Raw genomic sequence first — 14,930 nt, 5'->3', positions numbered from 1 at the left:
CTTTTTAGAATTGGTTAATTTAATTGCAAAATATGATCCTGTACTTCGTGAACATCTTGTAAGGTCTAAAATGTCTGGCAAAATTTCAATAACTTATATGTCACCACAAATACAAAACGAATTTATTGCCATTTTGGGAAATAATGTTCGCCAACATATCATCGGACAAATAAAAAAGGCTAAGTAGGTATTATTCAATTATATTCGACAGCACTCCAGATCTTTCTCATAAAGATCAAACAAGTCAGGTATTAAGATACGTAGTAATTGAAAATCAGGAAGTAAAAGTAATGGAATCTTTTATAGATTTCATTGAAACTAAAGACAAAACTGCTGAAGGTATTTCAAAAATGATTTTGGACAAGATTCAAGCTGATGGCCTAGATATAAGCAACTGTAGAGGCCAAGCATATGATAATGCTGCTGTTATGGCTGGAAAGTATTCAGGAGTTCAGCAAAGAATTAAAGAAATAAACCCTAAAGCTGAATTCGTACCTTGCTCAAATCATTCTTTAAATCTAGTTTGTTTACACGCTGCCTCAGTTGAGGTGGATTCAGTAACTTTTTTCGGCACTTTAGAACGTTGCTATTCTTTTTTTTCCTCATCAACACATCGTTGGGAAGTTCTGATAGCAGCTACCGGCAAAAGCTTAAAAAGGGTTCAAGAAACGCGATGGAGTGCAAGAGGCGATGCCGTAAATGTGACATGGCATCATTACAAAGACATTCTCGTCACTTTGGAAACACTGACAGAGGTAGGTGAAAGCTTCAACACTAGGACAGATGCAGGTGCTTTACTAGTTTCGATGCAGTCATTTTCCTTTCTTTGTTTTTTGGGCCTGTGGCAACCAGTGCTACATGAAGTCAATGATGCACAAAAATATTTGCAAACAAGAGGACTTGACATTAGATTGTGCGCTCAGAAACTAAGTGCTTTGTTGATTATATTGACAGAGAAAAGAGAGGAATGGGCAAATGGTGCTGTAAGTTATGCAAAAAATATTTGTGAAGAGCTAGGAATTTCAATAAAACCTCGGAGACGCATAACAAGAAAACATATTTTTGACGACGGAACTAGAAATGCGAACTTGTCTTGGGAAAATGAGTTGAAAAGAAAGCTATTTTCTTCGTTAGATAGAGTTATTGCAGAAATTCATGAGCGTTTTCAACAGCTACAGAATTTAACGGATAAGTTCGCCTATCTAATGCCGGCTGTATTATTAGATCCAAACACTGAATGTAATCTAGCCGACGCATCTGACGAAATTGACGAGCAGGATTTCAAGCTGGAAAGACTTAGACTGCGGACTTTCGTTGCTGCTACAGGCAACGAAAATGAATTGATTAATGCAGACTCACTGGAATTATTTAAATTTATTGTAAAATCTAAGCTAGAAGATACTCTGCCCAATATTTTAATAATGTTTAGAATATTTTTCACAGTTGCTATAAGCAATGCCAGCTGTGAAAGAAGTTTTTCGAAATTAAAATTGATAAATAAATATTTAAGATCGACAATGAGTAGTCTAAGACTAACTAATTTGGCTATTTTGTCTATAGAGCAAGAGGTGTGTGATGCGATAGACATTGACGGTGCAATAAAAGAATTTGCTCTTAAAAAAAGTAGACATATAAATTTTTAATTGACGTCAGAAGAAGTTTTATTTTTAATTCTAAGAAATACTCGTACTGCTTTTCTATAAACATAAAAATATTACATTATAGTGTCGTTCTAGTTCTAATTAAAAATTGATTTTATTCAATCTTGTCGATCGTCAAGGTGTATTGAATATACCTAAGTTATTTCAATGTGTATCAATGGTTAAAGTATAATATTTTTTGTATTAATAAATGTGATTGTAAAACTTAGATAAACTTTTTTTTGCTCTCCGGGCGATAACTGTCAACTTTCGTCCCGCTGCGCTTTGAATTTTTGTATTCTTTCCTCGGGAAGTAAAGTAAGAAAGCCTCTGATCTGAGACTTTTCTTACTTTCCTTACCTAGGGAGGAAATATACTATTATTTAAAATCCAACCTGTATAATGCAAATTGATGATGTCTGATCTCGCCGAAAAGTTCTGTATTAATGAATGTAATGTATAGTAAACATTAAATTAAAAACCTAAATAGGTAAGGGGGCGGCAAAATTTTCTTCCGCCCCGGGCGGCCGACACTCATGCTACGCCACTGACCCCGGTATCCTTTTACGTTGTCCGCAGCTCCGGATCGGGCATCAGCCCTACTGGGCCCCATCTGTGGTGGTCTGGCTCTTTGAGGCGCGCGCGGAATGCGACGCGCCGCCGTACGCACGGGTCTGGTTCTGTTCGGGCGGCGAGCTACCCTTGCTCGCCGCAGACCTGCACTTACGGTGGCCGGAGATCGTCACGCGATCCCCGACGCCCGGAGTGTCTTCTGCGGCGGCTGGGGCGTGAGGAGGATCGTTCCCTCACGCGCTCCGCCTCCTCCTTAGCTAGCATTCCCAAGCAAGCCTTGGACTGGAATCTCCAAGGTAAAAGGAAGCGTGGCCGTCCTGGCCAAACCTGGCGGCCTACATCGATAGCAGAAGCAGCGGGCATAGGAATAACGTGGAGCGAGGTGAAGCGGGAAATTCAAGACCGATCGAGATGGAGAACCTCTTCGAACGATATATCAATATGATATAGTTCGTTACGGGTCCATACGACTATACAGGGCTCACACAATTTCTCTCTGACGAGGTGGCGAGGCGGCTCACTCATGAGGAAGCGTACCGACACGACTTTGAGAAACTGTATAATTTCAGCTATGATCTACAAATCCCATGTAAGAAATTAAACACAGTTTAGAAACAACTCAATATAATTGACTACGATCACAGCTCATAACTACAATAACATTGAAATGAAACTACATTATTAAGTGAAGGATCGATAACTATCATTATCATATCGTATAGTAAGGACAGCACCTGGTAATGAGAAATAAAATTCCCACGATAAAACGTAGGTTATGAGACGCCAAAACAGCGTTATATAACATTGCGATAAAATAATAAAACATAGAATTTACTTTTGTACTTTTACTAATCAATTATTACCAATGCCAAAATGTTTTATTTTTCTTTTGTTATCAAGAAATTAATTAACACACTGGTATTTTACATTAAACTATAACTAAACAATGAACCACTAGTATCTAAAAGCTGGTTGCATTGTTATTGAGAACTCAAAGACAAGTAAATTACCTATTACTGGTAAGAAAAACCAATTATTACAACAAAAATAATATCTTAAGAAATTGCTCAATAACTTGAAACATTCTAATACATAATTATATAGTTGTTTTGCCTTTTAACAATTATTTCATTAGCTAAATAAATATAATTTATTTAATAACTCTTCATTTACTGGGTAGTTCATTCTGTGATTCACCAGGATGGTAGTCTGGATAAACGGGAAATGAGTGGTGCCCCTTTTCTGGTACTGTCGGCAAGGATCCACCTTCAGCCAACCTTTTAGCTTCTATTTTAGCTGCATTTATTTTCTTCATCTGAGCTATAGCAAGATTCTTTGTAATCTCTTCTTCTGTTGGTGGGTCTTGTCTGTAAAGTGTACATTATTATTATTTATTACACAGTAGCAATTATTTTTCAAGATTCAAATGTTATTAAAGGATTAATAAATAGTGGTACAGTAAAAGTAAGCATTAGTACAACAATCAGGGTTATCAGGGTTATCATGTATGAATTGTCTGCTAGAAGCACCAGTAAGTGTGTGACCTGTAGTACATCAATGAGGGCTATCATTTATGAATTCTCAGCTAGACTCACCAGTACCTAGGGACTCTAGTGAGGTCTAAGGTCCGTTGGCTAATATAAAATTTCCTTTGTCAAACCATTGGATAATTTAGTACAGCTACAGTGAGTGGAAAAACTGGACCACATGCTCCAGTAGTGCCATTTCATAACTACAAAACCAACAGCCCACAAGTGCTGTGTGATATGATAATATCCAACAATAATAAGTACCTTCGCATCCTCAACCAAGCCTCCCATTCTGCAGGTATGGGATCTTGAAAATCTTGACCCTTTGGTGGGTTGTACCACCTAGTAGGCTTCCTTTTACCTGCACTTGGTTCCGCAGGGATTTCAAAATAAGAATTGCCTATGTAGTCTTTACCTGAAATTTGAAAACAATAAGTATGAATATATTTCATAGGATTGTCTACATAAAATATGGATATTGAATATTTTATGTAATGTGTTGACAATAAACAGTTGGAACAATGCCAGAAAAACAGAAACTATACTTACTAAATACCTACACAGTATTTAGTTATTACATTTATGTTTGAAGCTTAATAGCATAAAAAATTATGGATTACATAAATAAAAGTATGAATGTTTATTACCTACTAATGTTCCATTCATAGTCTTAAATAAATTAAATAAATAATTCATAGTCTTAAATCTTTGTTGATAGATAGTGTATTGAATGAGATTCTTTTATTCAAATTCTAGGACTCGAATTTATCTTAAAATTTAACAACAGTAAATTGAGGTTTTAAATTATGTTATGATCGTGTAATGGAGCTAAGATTACTAAAGTTAAGACATTTATTACATAGCTACATACCCATATCATTTCCCCTAATTCGACGGGGTTTAAAGGAATTTATGAAATTTTTAACTACCGTCCAATAGACATTTCTAGTTGGGCCAGACATCTGAAAATATAAATTTATTTTAAATTGTTATTAAGTAAACAATGGTTACCATAATAGGTATTTTGTATTAACAACGTCTATAACGAATGATGGAAATAATTCCGATTGTTGAAATTTATTAAGACTATTATTTTATTACATTTCTTGCATTTTGCTTGTAACAAATAGCATTACCTTTTCTAATATCAATAATTTCGTCGTTTCTTTTAGGAATTTGTTATCGTTTTTATAACCTCATCAGTCAATGTCATCAGCTGATTTCATGTTGTCAATTTTTCAATGACATTGATGGTAAATCGAATGAATGAACCATAGATAACTTATAATTTAAACGAACGATTGAACGAAATCGATTTCGACGACGGGCAACTTTGCACTTTGCCGTTATAGTCTATGCGTTATAGTAACTAAATAGTGATGTCGCCAAGATTACATGATGTTGATTAAGAAATTACACTCACGGAACATATTATAATATTAATATAAATTCAAATATTTGTGAGACTTTTAGGTTTAATTTTAAGCCTTAGGATATTTTAGTTCGACATATTTTCCATTTTATTTACTACTCAATGTTATCTAATTCCTTCTTTCTCTCCTTCCGTCATAACTACAACACTCGAAAAGTCATAGGAGACAGATATATGTGTTACACATCACTATTGTGTTAATCGTGTTTATGCCTATACGTTGTTATAAAGTTAGAATATAATTTATTATTATTGGTGTGTTTCCATTTGGATTGTTGAATTTTTTACCCCGCAAAGAGTATAATAATTAAGCAGTCACCATGGCGAAAATGGCATTTCAACACCAGGCTGGAACAGCTATGGAGTGTCTTAGTGTAAGTTTGGAAGACCACTCCCAGTTTTGTTTGTTTTATTGTCTTTTCATATCAACAATGTATTGATAATCCTTTTCAGATACCTATAACACTCCAGAAAGAAGCTGGTGTTGACTCAGAAGGAAGGGAAGTTATGAAATGTGGTTTTAAAATTGGCGGTGGAATTGACCAAGATTTTCGCAAAAGTCCACAGGGATACACTGATAATGTAAGTTTTCCGCATATAGAGATGGATTTGCACTTATTATTGTAGCAGTTACATTAAACTATACCTGTTTTAGGGCATATATGTGACAGAAGTACATGAAGGAAGTCCTGCAGCAAAATCTGGATTGAGAATGCATGACAAAATACTGCAATGCAACGGCTATGACTTCACGATGGTGACACATAAAAAAGCAGTAAGCTATATAAAGAAACACCCCATCCTAAACCTATTAGTGGCAAGGAAAGGTGTTACATCTACATAAAACAATTTGTTATAGACCATCTTACTTATAAACATTATTTAGTTTTTAACAACTTGAAGGTTTATCTATTTACTATATTTATAGAATAGATTACCAACTTTGTGCTATCTTTCAAGATAACAATGAAATGAGCAATCACAAACACAATGAGACACACTTATGACTTACTATCAACAATCCAATTAGTTTAATACTGGAATCATACTACTGACATGCTAACATGATTACTTGTTCATCGTTTACATTCATTATAATTTATGTTTTTGGAATGTAAATAAAATGTTGATAATTATCTGAAATCATGTACTTAGTAAAGTATAAGAACAATCTCCATATATTTCAAATATAAATATTATTTGAGTTATTTCTATTTAACTCATTTTATCGGAGTCTTATTAGAAGGGAAATTGAATAGTCAAACAACTTTCTGAGAATGAAGTTTGATTAATAAAAGCGAGTTTGCCACTCTGATTAGTTGGTTCATTTCAATTGCACCGGCCAACTAGAGTGCTGAATGCTCTCTTGTTTAGTTTTTCTCTTACCAATGATGTTCAAACTATTTGCAAGAGCCTTAGACAAACTAATATAAGTACATACTTCTTTTAAGTTTAATATTTTAAATCAATTTACAATGTATTTAAAAATATTAGCTTTTATATTTCTCAAACTAAACAATTATTCTAAACAGTATTTCCTAAATACCAATAACATGTATGCATTAAGATTTACAACTACAACAGTTACATAATTACATTTTTACACCCATTTTTGTATCCTTTTTTTATACATTTTGCATTTTTTTGTAAAGTTTGACTATAATGTATAATAATTAAATAAATAATAATACCCAAATACTCAAGCGCTACTCAATAAAGTTTGTGATAAAATAATAATTGTCAATATTAATAATATGTACTTGGACTTATGGTCTCTCTTAAAATTTTCTTAGATTTTGTACCATTAATATATTATTATTTTTCGGTCTGTGTCATAATGCCTGATTATGTTGAAGTTAGCGTAACAGACACATATTTTCGTGGAATAACATATAAAATGATTTGTCAATTCAACTAACGGAAACTTAATCAAATATTGTGAAATGGGCCTATATTTTTAAGCATAGAAATGTTACTGTTAGATTTTATTTAAAATTTAAAAGTAAAAAAGCCTCAAGTAATTATAAGGTTTATAAGTAAATTGGTAAATTGTTTGAAATTTGAGTTAAGAGCTTGAAGTATGGAGCACTGAATTAGTATTATAAAATGACAAGTGATTATAATAATGTTATTTATTTTTTTACTTATAAGTTTAGTTAATAAAATATTGCATTACTGTTTAATTGTAAAAAAAATGTAAAACTGTCCTACATAGTACAGCGAATTACTAAGAGGCATTTGAAAGTATTTTATTAAATGAGTTACCAATGACATATTTTTATACTAAACAATTGCATTTACACCAGCAATAGTTATAATTTTTACTTGATAAAAATTAAGCATGAATTTGTCATGGAATAATGACGTAGTTTAAGTATTTATTAGTGGTTATATTTGAATTTATAAAAATTTATAAATTGGTTATATGTATAGATACTATTTGCTTTACTCTCACATACGTAATATTAAAAATTAAAATATATGAAATCAATTAAAATGTGAATTTAATTTACAAATTGGGAGTGTAACTAGATATGGTAAAGGTGTTTGAGAGTAAGGCAGTTATTATAAGTTACTTTTAACTTTGTTATGGCTCATTATACTTAAGCATCATTACGGTCTTCATGATCTAACCTTTATCTACTGTATACCATACTGAAAGTGCAAAGTATTATTGGAATATGTTTCGAAAATATCTCAATAATAGTTCTGAGTCTGGAGTTGTGCCATGTATGGCAAAAGACTCAAACAAGGGACTTATAGCTGGTGAAAATTGGCATTTATACTGTATGCACTTATGCTTTCTGAAATTGCAAATTATTGCACATTCACATTATCTCTGATAATGCAAGCCTATGGTCAGTCAGCTGAGTATTTTACAGATGGAGAAGATTAGTAGCTAATATATAGAGCCTATAAATATTTGACCCCTTTTAAAAATAAAATAATACTATTACAGACTCTTTTGTATAAATAACTACATGGTTTTATGCACTGTGCCAAATAACACTGCTCCATCTATTATAATTATTTAATTTTTACATGTATTTGAACTGAAACATGTTATTAGTTAATAAAATGAAAAACCATTTATATCATTTGCTTTTTATTAATTGTATCCTGTTTCATATTTCTTAAATAAAGTAAACTTCACTATGATGTACTGTTATCTACATTTTGAAGCAAGAAAATGTTTATTCACATTAATATATTACTACTTTATAAAGTTGCTAATATGAATTATGTTTAGGACTTGGTAGGAGGCCAGTCCCATTGGCCTTTGGGAGGGACAGATACAAGTGGTTCCCATGGCTTCCAGTTCAGCATTTTTCTAGCCAAGTTCAATTCATTTTCAGCCTGGATAATCAGTTCCTCAGCTTGGCCACAGTTAATTTTTGATTCCAATTCATACACATCTTTAGTCTGAAAATAAAATAAAGATATGTCACAATATTGTAAATTAAGTATGTATATAGAAAAATGTTCTGGTTTAATAAAAAGTCTTTGAGTTGTTTACCTGTGTCAACACAGCAGCTCTCTCACGAATAAGTGGTTCAGTATGTTTCCTATACCCAGCGGATTCAGGCATTTTTTGTAGGATTCTCAAAATTTTGCCGTACAGAGAACCAAGTGTGTGATGGGCATTTGGCGCTACTGCCATGCCAACAAGGCCCGTACTCTAGAAGCGTGAAAAAATTAACATTTAATTAATCTGATATTCAAATCAGGAACAGGAGACAATCATATCCACTATATTTATATTAGTGTTGTATTGATGTACTTTGTGAGTAAAAGGAATTAGTAAAATATAATAATACATGACCGAAAATAATGGTCTTGAAGTCATAGATGTAGAACTGAATCTCTTGTAGATAACAAGTTAAAACGAATGTTAACTCTTTACTGGTTTGGGTAAGTGGTAAGTTTGGGTTAGTCAGATGGTTGTCCACGATTATATTTTGATTCACATGCGAATTTCTTTACATTCTGTATGGGCGATTTCCATAACAAGTATGTATTCTACGGGGATCTTACTCAATAAAACTTTACCTTTTTAAGAGGTCCCATTGCTAGTGATTAGATAACTCAAATAAGAAAACACTGCAATCCCTCAGTGTGTGAGATTGATTTCAATTTGACAATGACAATTAGATATTATTGACATTGACATTTTATCAAAATTTGACATTTATAATTCGACGCCACAACCACAGACATTAAACTCACACCATTTAAAAACCAATAGAAAAGTCAATTTTTTCAACTTCATTAATAAAAACAATTTTCTTAATAATTATTATAGGTTTATTTGATTACGTTGATCTTTCATAGACTCTAGTGATTATTCACCTAATAGTTAGTGGCTTCAAATCTGTTACCATTCAATAAAACTCGTATCTTACTCCGTCCTCATATCCATTAGATTTAATAGCAATAAAATATTTATTAAAAATAACTATGTTATTGTTAATAAATGTTTTGGTCAGTTAACGATAAAATCAAGATAAAATAAACGGAATATTTTAATATTATAGTCGACCCGCCGGTCGTAGTGTATAATAGATAATCTGTTCCTCCTACTCATTTGGCTTTATTGTTGCCATAAAGAAAAACCAGTTGTATAAAATAATGAAAATTGTCAAGCTGTTTTTCTCAGTCTGAGAAGTTTTCTGTCCGTTCCTTTCTCGGATTTTACCAGTAATAAATGGCCTTAAATGTTACTTATGAACTTTAGTGTATGTTTTAATACACGTGGATTCACATAGTTTGTAATACTGTTAATCCATTCCAATTTTGTGTGTGCAAACGTGTTTAATAATGCGCTATAGGAGCTCGTTCATTTGTGTTTTTATCACTGGTTCAGGAAATAGATTAAGTCGAATGCAATTATGACTATTGAAATCACGATCCAATGGTCATGTACCTGTATTTTAAGACAAATGAACTATAGATTTTTATGTTATTTGGATAAAATCGAATCTCAGTGACCGAACTCTGGTATATCTCGCTCGGCACGTCACAATTCACCAGAAATCTGTCAAGATCACACTGTCAGTAGGTAAGGTAGGTACGTGAACGTGAGTTTTATCATCTGATGAACTTCCATTTTATAAACTGCTGTGTTATACAGTTTAAATAACACAATGAGACGGAGTTTCGACGTTTACTTGTAATCAAATTGTGGAAGATGCAAACCTAAATGTATGTGCATGTATAAACATGTTCTTAGTCGTAATCTGACATACACATAATTCATTTCAAAGTGAATAAATAACAAGTACTTACCTATTGATACATAGCTTTAACTTTAACATACCTAGTTGTATATAGAGCATACATTATGCAGGCATTAATAACTTTCAAAGCAAATCAATAACATAGCCCATGAGGCATCAATATAAAAAAATAACAAAACATTCCACTCAGTGGAGTTACCTGACCAATATAATTATGTTAAAAAGATTGAATTTTAAGGTTACTCATGATGATTTAATGAAAAGTCTAAATGCCATTTCATAATGATATTACAAGATGCCATTTTCATAATGATAATAACAGGTATGGTACCATAAAACTAAAGTGTATGATTACCATTTACAGACAACCAGCCATGGAGACAGTGCCTGTTGCTCCAGATGACAGTGCTGGAGCGAACCCCAGCAGTGTCAAGAGTGATGACAGCAGTCCCAGGCCTGACAGCCGGTCTGGCTCACCGCCACCAAACTGTGCCATATGCCTCGGCACATGCAAGAATAAATCATTCACAGACTCATGTTTACATCAATTTTGTTTCACATGTCTTCTAACATGGAGCAAGGTGAGTTTGACAAACAGAAAACTTTTTAGAAAAATATTAATCAAGTTTCCTCAAAAGTCACTATCTAAAGTACTGCAATTGTTGATAATGATTCTATTAATAAATAATTAGTTGTTGCTTTATTACATTTGATGTGCTATTGTCTGATAGTTAGTGTGATTTAATAATATGTGTATATTAACTGCCCAGCTAGCTTTGATTATTATAACAATTATTGAATATCTTTAAGAATGAGTTTTAGTATTGAATAAATGTATTCCAGGTGAAAGCCGAGTGCCCACTCTGCAAACAGGCATTTAGATCTATCATACACAATGTGAGGTCTAACCATCAATATGAAGAGTACTTGGTGGTGCAGAGGGAGAATGAGGAGTTGAATAATCGGATTGACATAGACAGAGTCACCACAGCCACACAAAGGTTCAGATACAGGTACTGTGGTGGGTCTGGTACTTGTATGGTGTTGCTAATGACATCATGCATAACCATCACACCCTACAGAACTATTCTTTCCAGTTATTCTATAAATTGTATATAATTAAAAATGACAAATAAAATTCTGTATTTCATAATATTATTGTTCATTGTGCAATGTTAGTTAGGTCTAGAATCTTCTACCCAAAATATGCTGAGTCATGATTTTACCTATGACCTTAAAATATACCTTTAACAGTTTCCTTATCTTCTTATACATAGAATCAGGATGAGTAATAAAATATAATGAATATTAAGTCAAATATCCTTGGGATTTCAACCCGAGACTAAACAGTATACTTTAGCATATGTTTCCTGCACATCAGTGTGCATGAGGAAGAAACAAGTGTGCACACCTCACCTTATTGCAAAATGTACGGTCTGGTTCTATATTGCAATATATTTCTTGAGACAGATGAGTTTGTTATTTTTAGTTATTTCAGTATACAGACTTATGAATAACGTAAGGCATAAGCTATTGTATTGTACCATACAACCTTTGTTGTTCTGGCCACAGGACTACGCTGACGCTGCCGCGAAGGGAGACGATTGCCATCCAGCAGTTGTTACGTCACTACCCGTTCATGGCGGACGTGTTCCCGCCACCAGCGACGCGCGTGGAGCCCGCCCGCCGCCGCCGCTCTCCCGCCTCCTTCCGACGCACCGTCTACAGACACAACCTCTGGGCCCGCCCTCTACCCGACTTCACTGGCAGATTTCGTGATTGTACACCAGAATTCTATAGGTATAATGGTTCACTTGTTCGTCGATTATACTTTGGTACCAAAATATGCATGGTTCTTTCGAATAATATCCTCTCCATTATGCTTTTATTTAAATGTACCAATTTGCTCTTTCAAGGTATAATGACACACAAATGCATCGGTTGGTCCCTTGGCTTAACAGAGAGCTCCATTATTTGTTGAACGAAAATGAAGGCCACATTTCATATGTTATGACTCGAATCTTGGAATTGCTACCACGACACCATATCAACTCGTCTGAATTCAGAGAAGTAATGCAGCGATATTTTGGAGAGAGAACAGAACACTTCTTGCATGAACTATATTGTTTTGCCTCTACTCCTTACGACATTACTGGCTATGATCGCAATGTCCAATATACTACGGACACCAGATTCTCTACAATGGTAAACGAGGTTATATCTAGTACTGACTCTGAGGGAAGTGCAGATTCCGACATTGTGATGGTTTCAAGTTCAGAACCAGCCGAACCTCCCGCGGGACCTTCGAGGTGCCCGGCGCCTGTTTATCCAGTCGGATACATACCCATGCCTTCAACAGCTAACACCGTTATTCCTATTGAGACCATAGGGTCTCAATCGGATTCGGACGACGACGACTCCGAAGTAATGGTCGTGGGCTATATCAAACCGCCTCAAGAAAGGACTCCAGAAATTGTGGACTTGCTAGGATCCGACAGTGACGTTATCGTCCAGGACAATCCGCAACCGGAGCCAGAACCAGCGATAGCGCCACGTATGCCATCTGTGAAAGTGACACTGAAGCGGCACCGCACGCGGGTCGATTCCGACAGCTCGGACAGCTCGTACCGGCCGCCCCTGCGCCAGCGACGGCGCGCGCGTCGGGCCTCTGCTTCCACCAGTGACACTAACCGTTCCACACCTTCATACACAGCCTCTAACTCGTCATCGCACAACCCTCGAGTCGCCGAAAATTCAGAGACCGGTGAAAACTCGTGGCATTCTCATTCTTCCCCATCCGCCTTATCCACAGTATCCACATCCACAAAGTCTAGTACGACCACTGCGCGTTCCTCCTCGTGCGATGACGATAGCGACGATTCCCAGTTTGTAGTTAAAAATAAATCAAAGAAAAAGTCTAACAGGGAAGCAACTTCTAGTAGGGATCGAAGGAAAAGCAAAAAGAAGTCATCACGGTCACATCACAAAGATAAAAAGAATGGCCAGTCCTCAGATAAGGACAAGAGAAGTAAGAAGTCGTATTCGGGGAAAGGAGTAAAGTCGTCTAAAAAAGCGAGTAATAGCTCTGTAACCTCGGAACAAACTTTACCTCCCTCCTTAGACGAACCCAGCACGAGCGGCACAAGCGGCACGTCGACAAAGGAGAAACGTAAATCAAGCAAAGAAAGGAAACGTCAGCGACGCGACAGTCGCGAGAACAGAAGACTGAGAAGTGTTGTTAATGTTATGTATAATAGTCATAATAAAAATACTAATGGATCAAAGTCAAGTGCAAATCATAATAATGTGTCTACAACAACTACAAGCAGGTCTGAAGCCGAGTCCACGGTTACTACTTCAAGTGGGTCACGAGTTGCCGAAGCGAGCTCATTGAACGGCTACAGCGAGCTACCGTCGACGAGCCGTCGACAAACAGACTCCTCGTCGGATTCTGAAGACAATTTGCCATTAAATCTTACGTTACAGAAACTAGGGCCGCATTCATCTTCGTTATGAACTGCCGAGTAGACGTCATATTGTGATAATTTAATAAAACGAAAGCATTAAATTTTGTCTTACATATACTCGTAAGTACTGATTGTGATTCAGTCGCATTTCACTTTCTGTAAAGTACTGGAAAATAATAAACCAAAGCCTTTGTGACTGCAAGTATTTGTACAATAACTTTGTATGTATATTCACACGAAAATGTTAGCATGTATGTAGTGGTTATCTGAAAACTATATTAGGAAAGGTTTGTTGCTATTTCGTCAGTGTCACATTTATGTTACACAAATCCCTGAAGTGAAACACTTAGAAACTACTTGTAATATTTACACAAGAGCTGCTATAAGCTAAGGCTCCATTTTCCATAAGATGTGTAAGTACAACATGACTACAGTTCTGTTGCAATTGTTTGTGTTTTTGTATTTAATTTTTACTCAAAAATTTTAGTACCAATTCTGCCAAAAATTGATCATGTAATATAAACATAATCTCCTACTTACTTCAATTTCTTAATTTAATATACGGGTATTTATGTAGATTATGGATGAATTCATTTAATGTAAGATTTTTTTGATAAATACATAGTTATGAACAATTTACAAGTTGTGAATATTGAATGCTGTGTAAATAGTAAAAATGATTTTAATACAACATTTATTTGAATCTTAAATGAAATGTTAAGTTTTCTCATTTGAGCGATAATCGCGATATTATCGAAGAACCAGAATGTAAAGGAGATGAAAGTGCATTAATTGTAGCTTTGCCTTAAAATTAATTCAAACAATGAAGCACCGACTTGCGGATTCGCTACTTTAGCCAAGCCTTTACGATGACAATGTTGAGAAATATTATTGTTGCAGATGGTCGTAAGGTTTACAGAGGCACCGTATTTTACTGATAAAGCCAGAAAATAAAGTGATGTATAAATAAATTATTGTATTTTGTTATTAACCCGTTCCTATTATATCCTCCTATAAAATTAGTATGTGACAGTTCATTGAAGATCCAGTAG

The 14,930-nt window shown here is 34.7% G+C and overlaps 5 protein-coding genes across 9 annotated transcripts; 3 read left to right on the top strand and 2 right to left on the bottom strand.

Moving 5' to 3' along the window:
* Positions 1-274: 274 nt before the first annotated feature.
* Positions 275-2,740, top strand: LOC118272965 (E3 SUMO-protein ligase KIAA1586). The gene has a single exon (XM_035589701.2). The coding sequence runs from the start codon at positions 291-293 to the stop codon at positions 1,641-1,643; it is 1,353 nt and encodes a 450-aa protein (XP_035445594.2). The 5' UTR covers positions 275-290; the 3' UTR covers positions 1,644-2,740.
* An 80-nt stretch (positions 2,741-2,820) lies between these two features.
* LOC118272981 (NADH dehydrogenase [ubiquinone] 1 alpha subcomplex assembly factor 2) lies at positions 2,821-5,023 on the bottom strand. The gene is made up of 4 exons (XM_035589707.2): positions 4,879-5,023; positions 4,614-4,704; positions 4,007-4,157; positions 2,821-3,580 (listed from the first exon to the last, which is right to left on the bottom strand). Exons 2-4 carry the CDS (start codon positions 4,702-4,704, stop codon positions 3,379-3,381), a joined length of 444 nt encoding a protein of 147 aa, XP_035445600.2. The 5' UTR covers positions 4,879-5,023; the 3' UTR covers positions 2,821-3,378.
* Positions 5,024-5,339: 316 nt separating this feature from the next.
* Positions 5,340-8,269, top strand: LOC118272989 (tax1-binding protein 3 homolog). The gene is made up of 3 exons (XM_035589719.2): positions 5,340-5,548; positions 5,628-5,756; positions 5,830-8,269. Exons 1-3 carry the CDS (start codon positions 5,495-5,497, stop codon positions 6,016-6,018), a joined length of 372 nt encoding a protein of 123 aa, XP_035445612.1. The 5' UTR covers positions 5,340-5,494; the 3' UTR covers positions 6,019-8,269.
* On the bottom strand, positions 8,264-9,367 carry LOC118272999 (NADH dehydrogenase [ubiquinone] 1 alpha subcomplex subunit 5). Its single transcript, XM_035589730.2, has 3 exons — positions 9,225-9,367; positions 8,692-8,853; positions 8,264-8,597 (listed from the first exon to the last, which is right to left on the bottom strand). Exons 1-3 carry the CDS (start codon positions 9,240-9,242, stop codon positions 8,421-8,423), a joined length of 357 nt encoding a protein of 118 aa, XP_035445623.1. The 5' UTR covers positions 9,243-9,367; the 3' UTR covers positions 8,264-8,420.
* A 427-nt stretch (positions 9,368-9,794) lies between these two features.
* On the top strand, positions 9,795-14,849 carry LOC118270240 (E3 ubiquitin-protein ligase Topors). Of its 5 annotated transcripts, none has more exons than XM_035585730.2 (5): positions 9,795-10,233; positions 10,776-10,992; positions 11,255-11,424; positions 11,984-12,211; positions 12,328-14,849. In XM_035585730.2, exons 2-5 carry the CDS (start codon positions 10,786-10,788, stop codon positions 13,925-13,927), a joined length of 2,205 nt encoding a protein of 734 aa, XP_035441623.1. In that variant the 5' UTR covers positions 9,795-10,233; positions 10,776-10,785; the 3' UTR covers positions 13,928-14,849. The 5 variants fall into 5 exon arrangements, with proteins under 5 accessions (XP_035441623.1, XP_050555081.1, XP_035441602.1 ...); XM_050699124.1 differs by having other exon boundaries at positions 9,796-10,233; positions 11,255-11,412; XM_035585709.2 differs by having other exon boundaries at positions 9,797-10,242.
* Positions 14,850-14,930: the final 81 nt, after the last annotated feature.

The sequence above is a fragment of the Spodoptera frugiperda genome, chromosome 15, assembly GCF_023101765.2.
Source record: "Spodoptera frugiperda isolate SF20-4 chromosome 15, AGI-APGP_CSIRO_Sfru_2.0, whole genome shotgun sequence".
Classification (NCBI taxonomy): Eukaryota; Metazoa; Arthropoda; class Insecta; order Lepidoptera; family Noctuidae; genus Spodoptera; species Spodoptera frugiperda.
The sequence above is the reverse complement of the archived record's forward strand: the minus strand, read 5'-3'. Positions and strand labels throughout refer to the sequence as shown.